This window comes from Aquarana catesbeiana, linkage group LG01 (genome assembly GCF_042186555.1).
Source record: "Aquarana catesbeiana isolate 2022-GZ linkage group LG01, ASM4218655v1, whole genome shotgun sequence".
In the NCBI taxonomy this organism is placed as follows: Eukaryota; Metazoa; Chordata; class Amphibia; order Anura; family Ranidae; genus Aquarana; species Aquarana catesbeiana.
The window spans coordinates 215,054,825-215,072,789 of NC_133324.1; the positions used below are offsets into that span (position 1 = coordinate 215,054,825).

Genomic DNA, 17,965 nt, shown 5'->3' on the forward strand with positions numbered 1-17,965 from the left:
GAAGCTGGTCAGAGTTGATGGGAAGATGGATGGAGACAAATACGGGGCAATCTTAGGGGAAAACATGAGTCTGCAAAAGACTTGAGATTGGGGCGGAGGTTCACCTTCCAGCAGGACAACAACCCTAAACATACAGCCAGAGCTACAATGGAATGGTTTAGAGCAAAGAATATTCATGTGTTAGAATGGCCCATTCAAAGTCCAGACCTAAATCCAATTAAGAATCTGTGGCAAGACTTGAAAATTGCTGTTCACAGACATTCTCCATCAAATCTAACAAAGCTTGAGCTATTTTGCAAAGATCAATGGGCAAAAATGTCACTCTCTAGATGTGCAAAGCTGGTAGAGACATACCCAAAAAGACTTATGTGCTACTTTGTGTTGGTTTATTACATAAAATCCCAATAAAATACATTTACGTTTTTGGTTGTAACATGACAAAATGTGGAAAATTTCAAGGGGTGTTAATATTTTTTCATGGCACTGAAAATATAGCAATAGACCAGTGCTGCACCTTACACCTTCAGGACACTTGCATAACATTGCACGGTGAAATTATTTACTAAAGAAGAACTGAAATCTTTTGTGTATTGAGCATCAAGCAATCTGTACTGTATAGTTTCATTTTTTTTTTTTATCACTTCCATACCGGGCCTATTCTGGTACTCCTCTCCTACATGTAAAAATCATAATTTTTTGCTAGAAAATTACTCAGAACCCCCAAACATTATGTATGTTTTTTTAGCAGAGACTCTAGGAAATAAAATGGCGATCATTGGAACCTTTTACGTCACATGGTATTTGCGCTGGAATTTTTTTAAACAGGTTTTTTTGTTAAAAAAAAAAACAAAACAGTGCCATGAAAAAAAAAAAAACAAAACAGTAAAGTTAGCCCAATTTTTTTGCATAATGTGAAAGATGATGTTACGCTGAGTAAATAGATACCTAGCATGTCATGCTTTAAAATTGCGCACACTCCTGGAATGGCGCCAAAGTTTGGTACTTAAAAATCTCCATAGGTGACGCTTTAAAATGTTTTACAGGTTACCAGTTTAGAGTTACAGAGGTGGTCTTGGACTAGAATTCTTGCTCTTGCTCTAATGCACGTGGCGATACCTCACATGTGTGATTTGAATGCCGATTGCATATGTGGGCACGACTTACGCCTGTAAGAACGATCAAGCGGCTGAACTGCCGCTATGATTGTTCTTACAGTGCACAGAATCGCCGGCCGTGAAAGATGATATTTAGATGAAGCGTGGAGCCGCAGGCATCATTTAGATATCCCCACTCAAAGTCCAGGACGTCATATGATGTCCTTGGGCTGGTTAAAGTGGTATAGTTAAATTAAAGAGTTAACCCAATCAACCCAAATTAACTTCTCCCCTTCCTTATTTTACTTTATGCATGTATTAATTTATTTATTGGCTGCTTTATTTTTTAGTCATTAATAAACGTTTTAGTTTTTTGTTCCTTTTGTTTAAAATTAGTGTTACATAAAGAAAATGCACAAAATTAAAAAAGAAAATACACTTTTATTTAATTTGTAAATAATTTTACATTGCTTTATAACAGAATTGTAACATTAATGTCCTTTTAAATGGGACAAATTAAAGAATAACATTTGTACTTTTTATTTGCAGTAATATTATTTTTTAGCTAATGCCATTCAAAGCAAAAAATATAAAAGCAAAGAAAATAAAATAAATTTGCAGACAAAAAGAGAAAAACTGTAGCAGAAATGCAATCATTCCTCTGGTCCATAATGGTATACAGGTGTGACAGCCAAAGTGGTTAAAGAGCTTGTCTTAAAGTGTATGGACAGACAAAATTAACTTTTTTAGTTTGAATACAGCGAGAACAGGTTAAAATCCATCAGTTTATTTTTTATGTCTGTATTACACTAGGAAGTTTTTCATTCACTTCCTTTCCAAAAGATGCAACTGGAAGAGGAAATCTCTAGAGGACATTCTCATTGGAAGATTTCCTCTTCGATCTTGTTTTGGTGGCAACTGTAAATTTTGGACTTTACCATTACTCTCTGCCTCGGTGACAAGACAAAAAGAGCGCGAATCTTGCCAGCAGGGGCACAGACAGCAATAAATACTTGATAGGGGTTCTAATTTTTTTCTGTACTCTATCCAAAACTATATCAAAACGATGGCTATTCGTACACTAATATTTTCCCTTTAATGGCTATATCTTAATGTGCTGCTTTAGCAGTTCACTTAACAATAACCAATATATTAATATCAAAAATCCACATGTCTTATGAAACAAATAATGACAATGTATAATGTAAATCAACCCATAACAACCAACTTCTAATGTGCTGTACTCAAGTAAGATACATTCTGATCACCTACTCTGGTATGCTGCATTTGCCCGGTTGCTTTAGTGAACATAATATTGATAATGTACATTATCTGTCTTAAGGTGGCCATTGATAGACTAAAAATCAGTAGGGACCGGCGGAATTGCAATCCATATGTGCCCATTGCAGTTGAACAGAAGTTTATCTACTAGTCGACTTCTGTTCAAACACTGTCAGATAAAAGCCACTCGATCATCGGCTGCAGCACTGACCTGTGTATTTTGACAGCGGGGAGTCTCCCTGCTGCGCTATTTTATTCTGACAGCGGGGATTCCACCAACCATCTCCAATGTGTGAACGGGGGAATTTTTTTTTTTTGCAAAAGCTCATGGCAACATGTCAAACAATCATACAGTGATGTGATCTCATTGGTTGCTCTGATTACTTCAATAACACAGAATAATACCAATCGGTCAGTTTTCTCTATTTTGCAGCTCCAGTTTACTAAGGGACTTTTCCAGCTTCTTAAGGTTTACCCTGTGCATCATCAGAAACTGTCCATTGAGGTGAAACACAGGAATGTCATATTTATATCGGTCGTACCAGATTGAGTTTTCAGGAAGGGTGATGTCCACTTGTTCTAAAACAAACTTAAAAAAAAGTATAAAATTAATACACAAAAACACAATTTTACACTAGGATTTCTCATTAATGTGGAGTTTATTCATAGTTAAATCCTAACTCTAGCCAAAACATTTTTCCTTTTTTTTATTTCTGGAAAGAATGGGGAAGGGTAAGAATCTCAGTTTTTTTTTATTGTGGTTGGTTGTCTCCTTTTTGGATATACTTATTCACTTTTGATCTTTTTTAATAATCATTCAAATGAATAGGAAGTGAGAACAACTTACTTAACATGTACATAGGCAGTAATAAAGGTGTTCTAGCAGAATAAGAAAAGTTTTAGAGCCTCTGCCAGGTTTTTCTTACTATCAGAGCATTACTGTGGATATTTCCTCTTATTTCCAGTCCAGGTGAAGTGTCAGACAGAAAAGAAAATTAAGACATCTGATCTCATTTAAAACCTGAGGCTGTAACACTTCTCCAATCTATGGAAAATAATGTTTGGTTTGGACTGGACTTTAATAAAACAAAGAGCAGTAACCTATTGTAAGCAAACATAAATGATCTTTCTAACCAGTTTCAGCTTTTGGAAGGTGAAACCAGTTTAGTTCCTTTGAGTTACTACATTTTATGCAACATTGCTACATTTTTTTCCTCAGCCTTAGGAAAGGATAAATGCATGTTTAGAGCATGTACCCACTCGCTTGCTTCAAAATTACAACAGAATTAGTAGATCCTAAATTAGACTTTGTTACCCACCCTAACAATGGAGGTCTGCAGGTTACACCATGGTTGGGCAGCATTTCTTAAAATCAGGAGCTAATACAGATGAAATAAAAAAGTAGAAAGTCCCTCTCTCTGCTAGCTTATAGTGTTCTGAACATACTGCTATGCTTTTAGGAGGTTCTCCACTTACTGGGGTCAGTCACTCAGTGACTTAAGGCCTGTACACACAATCAGAACATCGAACAAGAAATACTGCTTTCAAAGCAATCGTACGATAATCTGATCGTTAGTACACAGCTTTTGTCTGAAATTATCCGAAGGGACAAACACGAAAAAAAAACTCGTACAATACCAGACTTTTGTTTAATTAGTACAGTTTTCATCCGAAAATACAATATAAATGCACTACAATACATTACATCACTTTCAAATTTTTATTAAGTTGTACGAAAATTTTCCTACTTTAGTAGCCTCTTTTTTTTTATATGGGGACTAGCAAGCAAAAAAAAAACCCAGAAGATCATTTGTCTGATAATCTCATCATCTGTACCAGGCTTTACGTCCCTTGACTCAGGTTTCTGGGTTGATAAGATAAACAGTTCTAGAAGTTAATTTCTGTTAGGGAGTAGGTTGTGGTTATGCTTAGGGTCAATAAAACCTGTAATAAATTAAATATGTAGGCAGATTTTTTTGATCTCCTGCTGAAAATGCTTGTTTCCTGGTTGTTGTGGATTTAAAGCCCTTGCCATTGACACCAAAAATGGGGGCATACTTCCTGCCACTGACACCTACAATGGAGCACTATTCCTCCCACTGACACCAACTAGTATTTCTGCCCTTATTACCAAAGATCGGGCATTGTTTACTCCCACTGGGCACAGTCCGCCCCCCCCCCCCCCCCCCAAAGTCTAAAGGACAGCAAACTAGCCCTTTTTTTAAATAAAGTTTGGAGACCCCTGGTATAGATGTATCTAAAAAGAATTATGTGTTTCCAATAGCAACCAATCAGCATTCGCCCCCTTTTATGTGGTGGTCAGGTACAGTATGAAGAATCTAAAAATGTGCCATATGCTACAGAATTCTTAAAATAGACACAGTAGTTTGTAGAAGACACTAGTAGTTGAGAACCACTCATCTGGACATAATACTTTTTAATATATAAACTGAGAAAGCAAGAAATATTATCCAAGAGTGGTCTCTGGGTTGTCAGCTATTACCTCTTTAAATTATGAATGTTTCCATAAACACAATATTTATCAACAGAACACCATTTCTATTATTCCTCCCAACAAGAAAAAATAAATACTTTGCAGACAAATATCTTGTAACAGCATGAGGTCATACTACTATTATAATACTGATGACTGGTCTTCGTTATGGTAGTACAGTGATCCACACTACAGAAGAGGTTGAAAATTTTGGCATGAACAGCTTTGTAATTCTGCAAAACTGATGAGGACCACCTACTGCAAGATAATTTCCCAGGTGAAAATACATTTTCTAAAGAACAACAAATTTTAGTCCAAATATAAAGTCTGCATTTTTTTAATTAGTGAAATGACTTTATTGTGCATCTGTGGACCAATTGTTAAGAACCACTTATATATTGTATAGTTCCCCAACTTCCATTGTATATAATTCTATAGGGGTAAACCCCCAAAATGAAGCTAGAACCATGCATTCTATCAGAACTACTAAGTGGACCTTAGACTATAAATGAGCCCTGGTAAAACACAGAAATCATATTAAAGGGCTGAGGGATTTTTTTTTTTTTTGCTACATTCTCCAAAACTTAAAGCAGTGTTCATAAAGTGTTCACAAATGTTCTGTGGCATGTTGACATGCTGGGTGAGCACGACAGTGGGATGTGTCATTATCAGTGGCAGTGGGTGACTGGAATATTTGCAGTGTGGCACAGCACATTTCTCCATTGCTAGTAACCAGGATGCAATCTTGAATGTAGCTCCTTGACAACACTGGGGGAGGGGGTAATGTTCACAACATTGGGTACCTAATACTATTTTTTTTTTTTTTTACCTAATACTATTTAAGCATCAAAGTTCAAGGAAGACTTTACCACTGAACCTCAAGGGTGTGTCAGACCTCTCCACAGAGACCACTGCTTCCACATAGAGAGCAAGGATCCTTCTCTGTGGCATGCTGGCAGGGTACTGGTTTTCTAGGTTTTGGCTACTTTTTAAAGAACCAAGACTTTGTATACATTTCATGTACATGTGCTTCCACATAGAGAGCAAGGATCCTTCTCTGTGGCATGCTGGCAGGGTACTGGTTTTCTAGGTTTTGGCTACTTTTTAAAGAACCAAGACTTTGTATACATTTCATATTGATGTATCTGGAACATATGTAAAGTAGAACTAATGCCAAAACTTTTTTTTTTTTCATTTTTAATAGGGCAAGGGAGAGCTTTAACCCCGTCAGTTTTTCTTGCCATCTCTATCCTACTGGGATATAACTTCACTTCCAGTTCTATAGCCACAACAGGAAGTGAGAGGATGTCCCTTCAAAGTTAATGTCCCCATTGAAATATCTCCCCTCTAATCTTGTTCTGCGCAAAATTTGTGAATCTTTCACTCCCAGTGATAATGGTAACCAGGACGAATGGGGTGAATCTCCTAAACAGGGACACAGATAGCAATCAAAAACAAACACGTTTTCTAATCCCTTTCCACTTTATCAAAAACTAAGAAAAAAAGCGCTACCTGTAATTACATTTTAAACTGAAAGTTCAATTATGCTTCAAATAAAACCAAACTTTAAAAAAAAGATTGCTAGATGCTGGAGCTTGGAAAGTCTGAACAGGCTAGTCCCATGACCCTAGCAAATTTCTTTCTTGCATACACTGCCTGTGGTGCATGTGCAGTGTAGATCATTCCAAGCATCTGTAAGTTGCCGAAAATGGAGTCCAGTGCTGGGATGATCTAACTCCAGCATGCATTTGCAGAAAGTAAATCATCACTGACTGCTCAATGGCTCAAGAGTGAAGAAGCCAGATGTGAAAGAATACAAGGAGAAGATGGCAGTGGCAGTCAGCACTGGAAAAATGCAATTCACTTTGCAACTTGCCCACTGCACTTCCCTCTATCATGCTACAATTTCACTCTAACTGTAGTGGACCAAAGCAAGGTTAGGGCTATGGCTGAGCTGTCTGGCAGAAATACCTGAACTACAAGACTGTCCAAATAAGTTTTTTTTTTTTTAAAACACTTGTCTACCGGGCACTTACACTCCCTTCCTGCCCAGGCCATTTTTCAGCTTTCAGTGCTGTCGCACTTTGAATGACAATTGTGCGGTCGTGCTATACTGTACCCAAACACATTTTTTATCATGTTCTTCACAGAAATAGAGCTTACATTTGGTGGTATTTAGTCACTGCTGGGTTTTTTTTTTTTTTAAAAAAGACCAAAAATTTTGAAAAAAATACGCTTTTTACTTTTTTTCTGTCAGTAAATTTTGTAACTAAGTAATTTTTCGCCTTCATTGATGTGCTCTGATGAGGCAGGACTGATGGGCACTGATAGGTGGCACTGATATGTGGCAGTGATGGGGACTGTTAGGTGGCACTAATAGGCGGCACTGGTGGGCACTGATAGGTGGCACTGGTGGGCACTGATGGGCATTGACTGGCATCGCTACTGGACACTGATTGGTGGCACTTGTGGGCAGTGGTGGGCACTGATTGCTGCCACTGATGGGCACTGATGATCAGTGCCCTGATTACATTCCTAGCTGTCCCCTGTGAGGAGATGCTGCTGATCGGCTCTCCTCTCCTCACACTCTCCTTGTTTACATGTGACTGGCTGTGATTGGACACAGCTGGTTACATGGTTAAAGAGCCGTGGACGCGGCTCTTTTCAGAGATCGGGGTCGTGCCATGTCCTAGCAACAAGGCGCGGCCGTGATCGCCGCGTGCCCCTGTGGGCGGGTGAGAGCGGCCATTCTGGGACGCCGTCATATGACGGCGTCCTGGAATGAGAGCCGCACCGCCCCGCCGTCATTTGACGGTGGGCGGGTGGCAAGCAGTTAAATAACACAGTTATAACATACAATATGTATTTTAACACATACATACATGACAGTTTTTCTTTTTTAATGACACTGACTACTCACGCATCATATATTCCATGGGAATTTACTGTAGAACTGTTAAGACTCTATAATGTTACTCAAAAGTTATACTATCTCTGTAAAAGTGATTTGTGAAAGCTTTGCGCATACTTCATTATGTGCCACTGTGTATTAAAAGAACAGAACTGTCTGTAATTGAGCTTTAGTGTTACTAAATATTTAATTTCCCTTTCGAAGGAAGAAAACAGAAGACAAATGCAACATGGGTCAAAATGGTTACAGCCCACACATTTAGAAAATACAAACAGAAGTCGAAAAAACCAAGGATAATTGTGAACCCAGCATCGGAGATACACTGCTCTACCTGCAATCTTTTCTGAACCATTTCAAAGTGCAATTAGGGGGAAGTGCATTATCATACAAAATACCACCCAATCCCTGAGATATTTAACCCTTTGTTAGGATAGCCAGTGTTTAAACCTGTTTAAAGCAAGTTTACAACCAATGAAATCTGCCAGCACAATACAGAGGGGGTAATTATGGTAAACTTAAAGGAGTTGTAAAGGCAGAAGGTTTTCTTTTGTTATCTTAATGCATTCTATGTGTGTAGCAGCCCCTCTAATACTTACCTGAGCCCCATCTCTGTCCAGTGATGTCCACAAGTCCCTCAGCCGTCTGAGACTCTCCCTCCTGTTTGGCTGAGAGACAGCAGCCGCGCCATTGGCTCCTACGGCTGTCAAAGTCAGTTAGCCAATCAGGAGATAGAGGGGGCAGGGACGAATGGCAGCTCCGTGTCTGAATGGACACAGGGAGTTGCAGCTTGGCTCGGGTGCCCCCATAGCAAGCGGTTTACTGTGGGGGCACTCGGCAGGGGGAGGGTCAAGAAGCAGCAAAGAGGGACCCAAGAGGAGGAGGATCCAGGCTGCTCTGTGTAAATCCACTGCACAGAGCAGGTAAGTATAGCATGTTTGCAATATTTTTTTTTTAAACAAGACTTTACAATCACTTTACAGGCACAGCCCCCCTTAACAACTAGAAGGGGAAAGCAAGGTTGAATTTTTATGCAGGTAAAAGGTAAGCAGCAATTTGTATTTATTTTTTTAAGTTAAATTATGTGAATGAGAACATGTAACAAATATTAAGTAGGTGTTACTGCAAAAGTTGAAATACACTTTAAAGGATCAATAAAATTCCCTCTATGGTTTATTTAGAACATTGTTTCTTGTTAAAATTGTAATCATTTTAAAAAGGAGGTACACAAATGTACAAGTGTTACATAATTAACAGTTTCTGCACAAGGAGGCATAAATAGTAGCTTTTTCTGTTCATATTCGCCTGAGTGACCCTATGTTTAGTAGCCAAAGTGCAGTGTGTAGGTGGTATTTTCCAGGACCTGGCAATAGTTTTCTTTGCTGCTGTAGTGACTTGTAATAGCTTAAAGTGACTTCTCCTCAGTCCCTTGGAGAAAAAGAAAAAAGATCTTGTGCCAGAAAAGTCGTACTAAGGGGCAGTTACACTAGATATGTAAGTAAATGCTGGTCTTGCCACAGCCCCAAAAGCAAGTTGAAGGGTAACCTGGAACGTACTTCACTATTCTCGTTGGAAAAAGGTACCATCTGGACAACATCTTACAGGTCATTTCCAACGGTGGAATATTCTGTGATGATTTATAGGTTGCCAACCATATTTCTGACCAATCTTCCTTCTCTAGGAAGAGGTTAAAATTTATCGTGCATCATGTAATATAAGTGGGAGGGACAGTCGTTAACTTAGATAATAATTTTGTTAGATAACCCATTCACATGCCGGTCAGTGGAGCACAATTTTTCAAAAACAGTCCGGATTTCAAAGTCTATTGAGGTTGGAGTTTGAGCCTGGTAAAAGTGTCCGATTTGCAGGTGACCAAATATTTCAGAGCTCAGAAGCGGATTTTGCTCTAATCCCAACTGCACTCCCTTAGTAATACCCTACAAACAGAATAAATCAGAAAACCAAAGTATTAACTGCTTGTTGCCCAGCATACATACAGAAACATCCTGGGCAGCAAGCGGTCATACCAGGATCATGGCTGTAGCAGGTGATCAGCTTTCATGCAAAAGTGACCTGGGCTGCTTTACAGTTGTAAAGCTACTCGATCATTTTTACAGCGCTGCAGAGCCCCCTCTCTCCACTGCCATTCCCAGTCTCTCCCATTCCACCAGGGAACCCAGGAACATGGTAAGCTGTCAGATTGGCTGCCCATAGAGGAGATGGAGACATCTGTCCCCCCAATCTCCACTGTGACTAATGAAGTCGGAACCAGCAAGGACTTTGTCACTTCTGGTTTCAGAACTGTCATTCCCTGGCTAATACAGCCAGGAAAGCAGATGATTTAACAGATCAGTTTGATTAGCTGCTCTGAAGGGCAGGGAATACATTAGGGGTCCAATAGACCCCCGATGTCTCCATGTAGAGTACCCGTTTTTACTCAAAGCTATCACAAGGGGTTTACCCCTTGCAATAGCAATAATGTTAAATGATTTTTTTTTAAAAAAGGGTATGCAAAAAAAGGGTATATAAAAATAATATTAAAAACATCCCTGTTCCCCCCCCCCGTGCTTACGTGCTAATGCAAACGCATGCGTGGGTCCGGCATGTATATGTAAACAGTGATTGCACCACAGGTGAGGTACTGGCATGAATTCTAGCATCATAGCTCACATGTAACTGTAAACTGATAACCTGCAAAAGCTTTTAAAGTGTGTGTCTATGGCAAATTATAGTTATTGCTATTTGAAAAAGAAAAATAATTTTTAGACTTTGGATTTACTAGTAGGTTTAACCTATTGGTCATTACATACATAAATGTTTTTCATATATATTGTTTGGTAGCCTTTTTCAAAATATCCTCTTACTCTACAGGCCTATTGCCATTGGAGCTCCTATATTCCCCTCTGTGGTGCACCAAATATCTCCTAATGTCAATATCCTTCTGACATCTGAGCTACCAATTTGATGCTTATAGGATACACATTGCTATCAGGTAGGGATTTTTAGCACTTCTGGCCTATGCTTCTTTGAGAGTTTTTTGATGTGTTTATACATTTTTCATTATGATGTCATATATTATAACAGTTTTATATGATTCTAATATCTTGACCATACATGCCATACTTATCTCCTGAGGAAGCCATCGTATGGCGAAACATGCAGAGCAAGAAAATACTGCAGTCCATCTTACATATGGTTATTGTATCATGATATCCTGACAATTTCATCTATGTACAAATATATGTTATATTTTATATATATTGGTTTTGATTTGTGTATGGCACCTTAACAGTCCCACTATCTCCTTCCTATACATACAATATATACAATATTCACATTATAGGGATGTGGTGCCATTGATTATCCAACATCCCGCAATTATTAACATTCTGAACAGAACAAAGCTGCATTTCTCTTTCTTTGTACTCCATTAGTTGGCTTGAAGCATATCTAAAACCAAAAACTAAAATGTATTGCAACCTATCAGTCCTTAAAAGTAGTAGATGCATGAGTTTTCTTTTTCTTAGTCTTTTTCCTTTAGTTTCATCTGGTAATACTGCAAATATCAAACTTCCTGTCTATGCCTTTTTTCCACTGTATCTATATGGGCAGTTATAGTTGGTATGCAGGCTGGAATTAAAACATTTCTGCCTTTGTTTAAATCCATTACATGGTGGATGGAAGGGGCTAGCAGTTTACACAACACAGATACGGTTCTTTGTGCTTTCTTTTCAGCTCACAAAAAAGTGGCAAGGGCACTTCTAGAAGCATCAACAGATATTTTCCTTAATATGGCATGCAGGTATCGCCGCACACTGTATTCAACTCCAGTGTAAGGTAAATGAAAGACAAGTATCAGCACAGATTCCAGCCCATTGGTTATGCCCCTCTGACATGTTATAGCTATAGTCATATAATAAATATGGGCTAAAAGTACACACTTCCAGGTTTAATTTGAGGCTATGTAGATCCAAATCGGAGGAAGGGTTTAGGAATTACAGTAATTGGACAATTGAATCAAAAGCTGTTTCATGGCAAGGTGTGGGCTACTCCATTATTTCTTCAACAAGTAAGCAGGTAAAAGGTCTGGAGTTGATTATAAGTGTGGTATTTGCATTTGGAATCTATTGCTGTGAACCTACATCATGCTTTCAAGCAGCTGTCCTTGCAAGTGAAACAGGCCATTGTAATGCCCCGTACACACGGTCGGATTTTCCAACGGAAAACATGTGATAGGACCATGTTGTTGGAAATTCCGACCGTGTGTAGGCTCCATCACACATTTTCCATTGGAATTTCCGACACACAAAGTTTGAGAGCTTGCTATAAAATTTTCCGACAACAAAATCCGTTGTCGGAATTTCCGATCGTGTGTACACAAATCCGACGCACAAAGTGCCACGCATGCTCAGAATAAATAAAGAGATGAAAGCTATTGGCTACTGCCCCATTTATAGTCCCAACGTACGTGTTTTATGTCACCGCGTTCAGAATGATCGGATTTTCCGACAACTTTGTGTGACCGTGTGTATGCAAGACAAGTTTGAGCCAACATCCGTCGGAAAAAATCCTAGGATTTTGTTGTTAGAATGTCCGATCAATGTCCGACCATGTGTACGGGGCATTAGGCTTCAAAAACGAATGCATCAGAGAGATATCAGCAACATTAGGAATGGCCAAATCAAAAGTTTGGTACATTCTGAGGAAAGAAGAACGCACTGGTGGGCTCAGCAACATAAAACGGCCTGGACGTCCACAGAAGACAACCGTGGTGGATGATTGCAGGATCCACTCTACGGTAAAGAAAAACTCATTTACAACATCCAGACAAGGGAAGGACACCCTCCAGGAGGTGGGTATATCATTGTCAATGTCTACAATCAAGAGAAGACTTCACAAGAGCAAATACAGAGGGTTTACCACAAGGTGCAAACCATTCATAAGCCTGAAGAATAGAAAAGCCAGATTAAACTTTTCCAAAAAACATTCCTATAAAGCAAGACCAGTTCTGGAAAAGTATTCTATGGATGGATGAAACTAAGATTAATCTGTACCAGAATGACGGCAAGAAAAAAGTGTGGGAAAGGCTTGGAACAGCTCATGATCCAAAGCACACAATGTCATCTGTATAACATGGTGGAGGCAGTGTGATGGCATGGGCATGCATGGCTTCTGGTGGCATTGGGTCATTAGTGTTTGTTGATAATGTGACAGAAGACAGAAGCAACCGGATGAATTCTGCAGTGTTTAGAGATATACTGTCAGCCCAGATTCAGCCAAATGCAGCAAAGTTGATTGGACGGCTCTTCACAGTACAAATGGACAATGGTCCAAAACACACTGCAAAAGCAACCCAGGAGCTTTTGAAAGAAAATAAGTGGAATATTCACCTAGTCAATCACCTGATCTCAACCCAATTGAGCATGCATTTCACTTGCTGAAGGCAAAACTAAAGTCAGAAAGATCCACAAACAAAGAACAGCTGAAGACAGCTGCAGTTAGAGCATGGCAACGCATTAGAAAGGAGGAAACCAGTATTTGGTAATGTCCATAGGTTCCAGACTTAAGGCAGTCATTGCCTGTAAATAATTCTCATCAAAATATTAAAAATGAACATTTTATTTATGATTATATTAATTTGTCAAATTACATTTGAGCCCCTGAAAATGGGGGGACCGTGTATAAAATGGTTGCATTTCCTAAAATTTGTACTTGATATTTATGTTCAACCCCTTGAATTAAAGCTGAAAGTCTGCACTTCAAATTCATTTGGATTTTGTTTTAATTTTATTCTGCTGGCATACAGAGCCAAAAGTATGAAAATTGTGCCTGTGTCCAAATATATATGTACCTAACTGTATCTGAATACAGAGTGTAAATCTGGGAGACATATTGCTGGTTTGGAGTGGCGCCAATCTGTTAACATATTTTCTGTACTTGCTGAAAATGTCCTTGCCTGAATAATGAAACAGACGCAGCTACCACATCTAAGGACTGGTAAGCTGCGTTATAATAAATGTTTTTTTTGGGGATTTAGATATGCTTTAATTAAAGAATAAACCATAGTCCATCTTATTAAACAATAGCATATCCAGTCCAGATTTTTCCCTAGTCAGTGACACACCAGTCAGCCTTGCTTTACTAATGAGGCAGATATTTTTTCATTCCCATCCTTTAAAGATTAAGCTAAGTGAACACTGGATGTATAAATTATCCTTAAAGTGGTTATAAAACCATATTATGAAATACTTACCTTAGATCGAAGCTATTGCAGTGGTCCCTGTACACTGATGTAACCGGCGACGACATGTCTCCCGGTGTTATCTCCAGGTTCACGGGCTCCAGCACTGTGATTGGCTGGAGCCGGGATGACGTCAAGACACAGGCCCTTTAGAAACGGCACAATCGAGCAGTTTCTTCACTGCGCATGCGCCGATGACGTCAGCGCAAGCGTATATGGTAAGTATCTCCTAAACCGTGTTAGAAACGGCAGAATCGAGCAGTTTCTTCACTGCGCATGCGCCGATGACGTCAGCGCAAGCGTATATGGTAAGTATCTCCTAAACCGTGCAGGAGAAATGTACAGTACCTACAAGTAAGCCTTACTATAGGCTTACCTGTAGGTACATGTGGTTTAACAGGGTTTACAACCACTTTAAGACAGCAAACCTCTGTTTTATGTTTGCATTTTTTAAATATTGTAAGTCATGAAATAAATATTTTTAAAAATCTATATGAGCAAAACCAGTTTCCGACCTAAAGAAGGGGCAATGCCCCGAAACATGTAGTCACTGCTGTTGGCTTTTTCCCCATTGCATTCCTAGCCCCAGCGTTCCCAGACTGCCCCCTGTGCCTGGTGTTTCTCTGAGTTGGTGGATCTCCACCGGCTGTGTTCCGCCAGTCCGTGACGTCATTTCCGGGTGGCAGGTGCAGCTTTCTCCCTGCAAGTGGCCGTCACTTTCTGGTGTCCCAGCAGCCATCTGCCTTGGTGTCCCCAGCCTGCTACCATCCATCTGGAATCCATCTGCATTTCCTGACCCACTGGGCTTCAACACTGTCCCTTCCTGATCGTGGCTATCCCTTCACATCCTACTCTTCAGCACAGTTGGTATTCTCCACACCCAGGAGCTCCCTTGTCATCTATGTGGCTCCAGCCTCCAGGTACTTACATCATTATGCTGTGGTCCATTATGTCCACTGGTTGGCTGCTCCATGACTGCTGTATGCCTTAATTTTTACCTTTTCTCTCCCATGGAGACACTGTAAGTCACGTCAACACTGAGGCTCCTACATCTCCTTGTCCACCTCGTCCCTGAGACCGGAAGATCCCAACATTCGTTCACGCATGGCAGGCCCTACTGGGAATTGGCAATGTTACTGGCATTGAAGACGTTTACTTTCTTCATCATCACATGATAAGTACCATTTACCGTATCTCAGCTTGGGACTTCATGCTTTGGTATTGCATGGTCTTACAGGGACCAGGACTGTCTCCATTACATGTATCATTGTTATCAATTCAAGGCTTGCAACAGTGAGAGGGGGACTATAGGAGGTCATTCTGACCTCAATCCCTCTATTCATTGGCGCTCAGCGCAACACACTTATTGTGTCTGCACTCTCCAACCCTGCATGCCTCCTCTAGACCACTGTTGATCCATTGTGCCCCTCTGATACCTCAGCTTTTCCCTTTCTGGATACACCAAGGAACTTTTACTCACCACAGTTTGCCAGTGTGCCTCTCCCCCAGGATCCAGGCTTGACCTTCCCAGGACCCATTTCAAGTTGGGTGCTGACCCAGCACAACATCCAATCCATATGCATGCAATCTTTACTTTCCAATTACCCGTCACTGCTCAGGACTGAGTTAATTGTGCTATCATTCCCCCTTACGATATACATTCACTGTCACTGGAAGGGGGCAATTGGTGGGCTGTGTTTCCTTTTTCTTTTTTACCTTTTCCTGTTTTACCTTATTGGAGTTAGTTGAGCCCACACAGGGTTCTTATCATTAGTTTTTGATCATATTTACCGAGAGCTCATCCCCAAATCTCCTTTTTCCTCCCCTCTTTTTGTCTTGCTCCTGATATTTTTACATGTATAGGGGCTATATACATTTATATATATACTTTTACACATTATTCTATGGTTAGTATTAGTTAGTATTATTAGCAGGGATTGCACCTAGAGCGATCCTTATTTTTAGTTTGCTGTGGTCCATTATGTTCACTGGTTGGCTGCTCCATGACTGCTGTATGCCTTAATTTTTACCTTTTATATCCCATGGAGATACTGTACTTTTACTTACTCAAGGTTGTGTTGTATGAATTTGCGATGGCACAGCGCTCCCCCCCCCCCCCCCCACTTTTGGTTCTTCTCATGTCTCACTGGTCTATGAATTTGGGATAGCAGCGGCCCTAGCTCAGCAGCCCTCATCCACTTGGGCAGTTGTTCATGTGCCTGGATATTTGTATGTTTTAGCAAAGCCAATATGCATGCCTGCTATACCATAAGATGTTTTAAAAGCTATAATAAAATTTGGAACAAAGTAAACTGAACTTGGAATAGCTTAGTCTGGGCCAGTGTTGTTTTGAGCTGCAATTTCATACAATCTTTCCCTGTTCCAACTTCTGCTCTTCAATTACAGCAACATCCTGCTGAACACTCTGTAATCTCTGACGTCAGTGGAAAATGTATTGCAGAATGTGCTATCACAGGACCACAGAGAAGGGTTAACCATAGCTATAAAATGGTCCCATTTACCTTCTTATCATATATTAAGCCACACGTCTCCAGGTTTAGTCATTGTATTCAGCTGCTAAATTCGCAGGTGGTCTATGTATTTTGTTCTGGCATTAAAAGCATGCAGAAAGACTGAAAAAACAGTATACTAGGTTTAGATTTACAGGTCTCTAAATGGCATGGACGTTTTAGGCTTACAACTTTTATTAACAAGGAGCCCCTACTTTGTCCTTTCTTCTTGTTATACCCAGTGTTCTTACAAGCTGCTGCTTCATAAATGCAATACAACCAGAGATGTATTGGCAAAGTTTGGTTAGTGTTATTTGTTTTCTCATCTTGAAAGTTTTAAAGTCGTATTCTGTATCTGATTGCCATATTTTTAGCATGTAGGAAAAACCCTGCAGCTGACATGTACTTCCGATGCTCATAAAGACACATTTTAGTTTGCTTATTCACCACTGCAAAGCCTGATTACTGCAAGTGATTCTTTCAAAGCCTTGACATTGAAATTTTCTTTTATTTGACTGTATGTCTAATGCATGCCATCACAACTGACACATTCAATGGTTTGCAAAAACACTGTACTTATAGATTATCTAACATAGAACCATAATATTACAGTAGAGATCCGCTTAAAAACGTACCCTCAGCATGAGCCAACATTGTGACAAGGTTAGCATTATCAAGTATCAGGTTCTATTGGACTGACTTTATATACTCGTCGGCCTATCAGATCTATCAGACATTCTAAGCAGCCTCTTGAGTAGCTTTGATTCTGTTCTAATTGCACTCAGGTCCCACGTTCGTGGTGTACTCTCCTCTCAACCACATAACCTAATAATACAGTGGGGAAAATAATAATTTGATCTCCTGCAGATTTTGTAAGTTTGCCCACTTGCAAAGAAATGAAGGGTCTATAATTTTTTATCATATGTGTATTTCAAATAATAGAGACAGAATATCAACCAAAAAATCCTGAAAAAACACATGATACAAATGTTATAAATTGAGTTGCAGTTCAGTGAGTAAAATAAGTATTTGATCCCCAAGCATGGAGAAACCCTTGATGGCATGCACAGAGGTAAGACGTTTCTTGTAGCTGGTTACCAGGTTTGCACACATCTCGGGAGGGATTTTGGTCCACTCTTCTTTACAGATCTTCTCTAAATCCTTAAGGTTTCTTGGCTGTCGCTTGGCAACTTAAAGTTTCAGCTCCCTCCATAAATTTTCTATAGGATTAAGGTCTGGAGATCTTAGGCCACTCCAAGACCTTAATGTGCTTCTTTCTTGAGCTACTCCTTTGTTGCCTTGGCAGTATGTTTTGGGTCATTGTCATCCAGAATTTTACAATACATGGCCCTGACCATTGGCCCCTCAATGTGGCAAAGTCAGCCTGTACCTTTAGCAGAGAAACAGCCCCAAAGCATAATGTTTCCACCCTCGTGC

The 17,965-nt window shown here is 39.8% G+C and overlaps 1 protein-coding gene across 4 annotated transcripts in view; it reads right to left on the bottom strand.

Annotated features, from left to right (window-relative positions):
- Positions 1 to 1,515: 1,515 nt before the first annotated feature.
- LG01H5orf63 (linkage group 01 C5orf63 homolog) overlaps positions 1,516 to 17,965 on the bottom strand; it is a 133,648-nt gene continuing 117,198 nt past the window's right edge. For all 4 annotated transcript variants that reach the window (XM_073624932.1, XM_073624938.1, XM_073624927.1 and 1 more), the window contains one exon: positions 1,516 to 2,964. In XM_073624932.1, the coding sequence (XP_073481033.1) occupies positions 2,788 to 2,964 (177 nt within the window). In that variant the 3' untranslated portion in view covers positions 1,516 to 2,787. The remainder of the gene's footprint in view (positions 2,965 to 17,965) is intronic.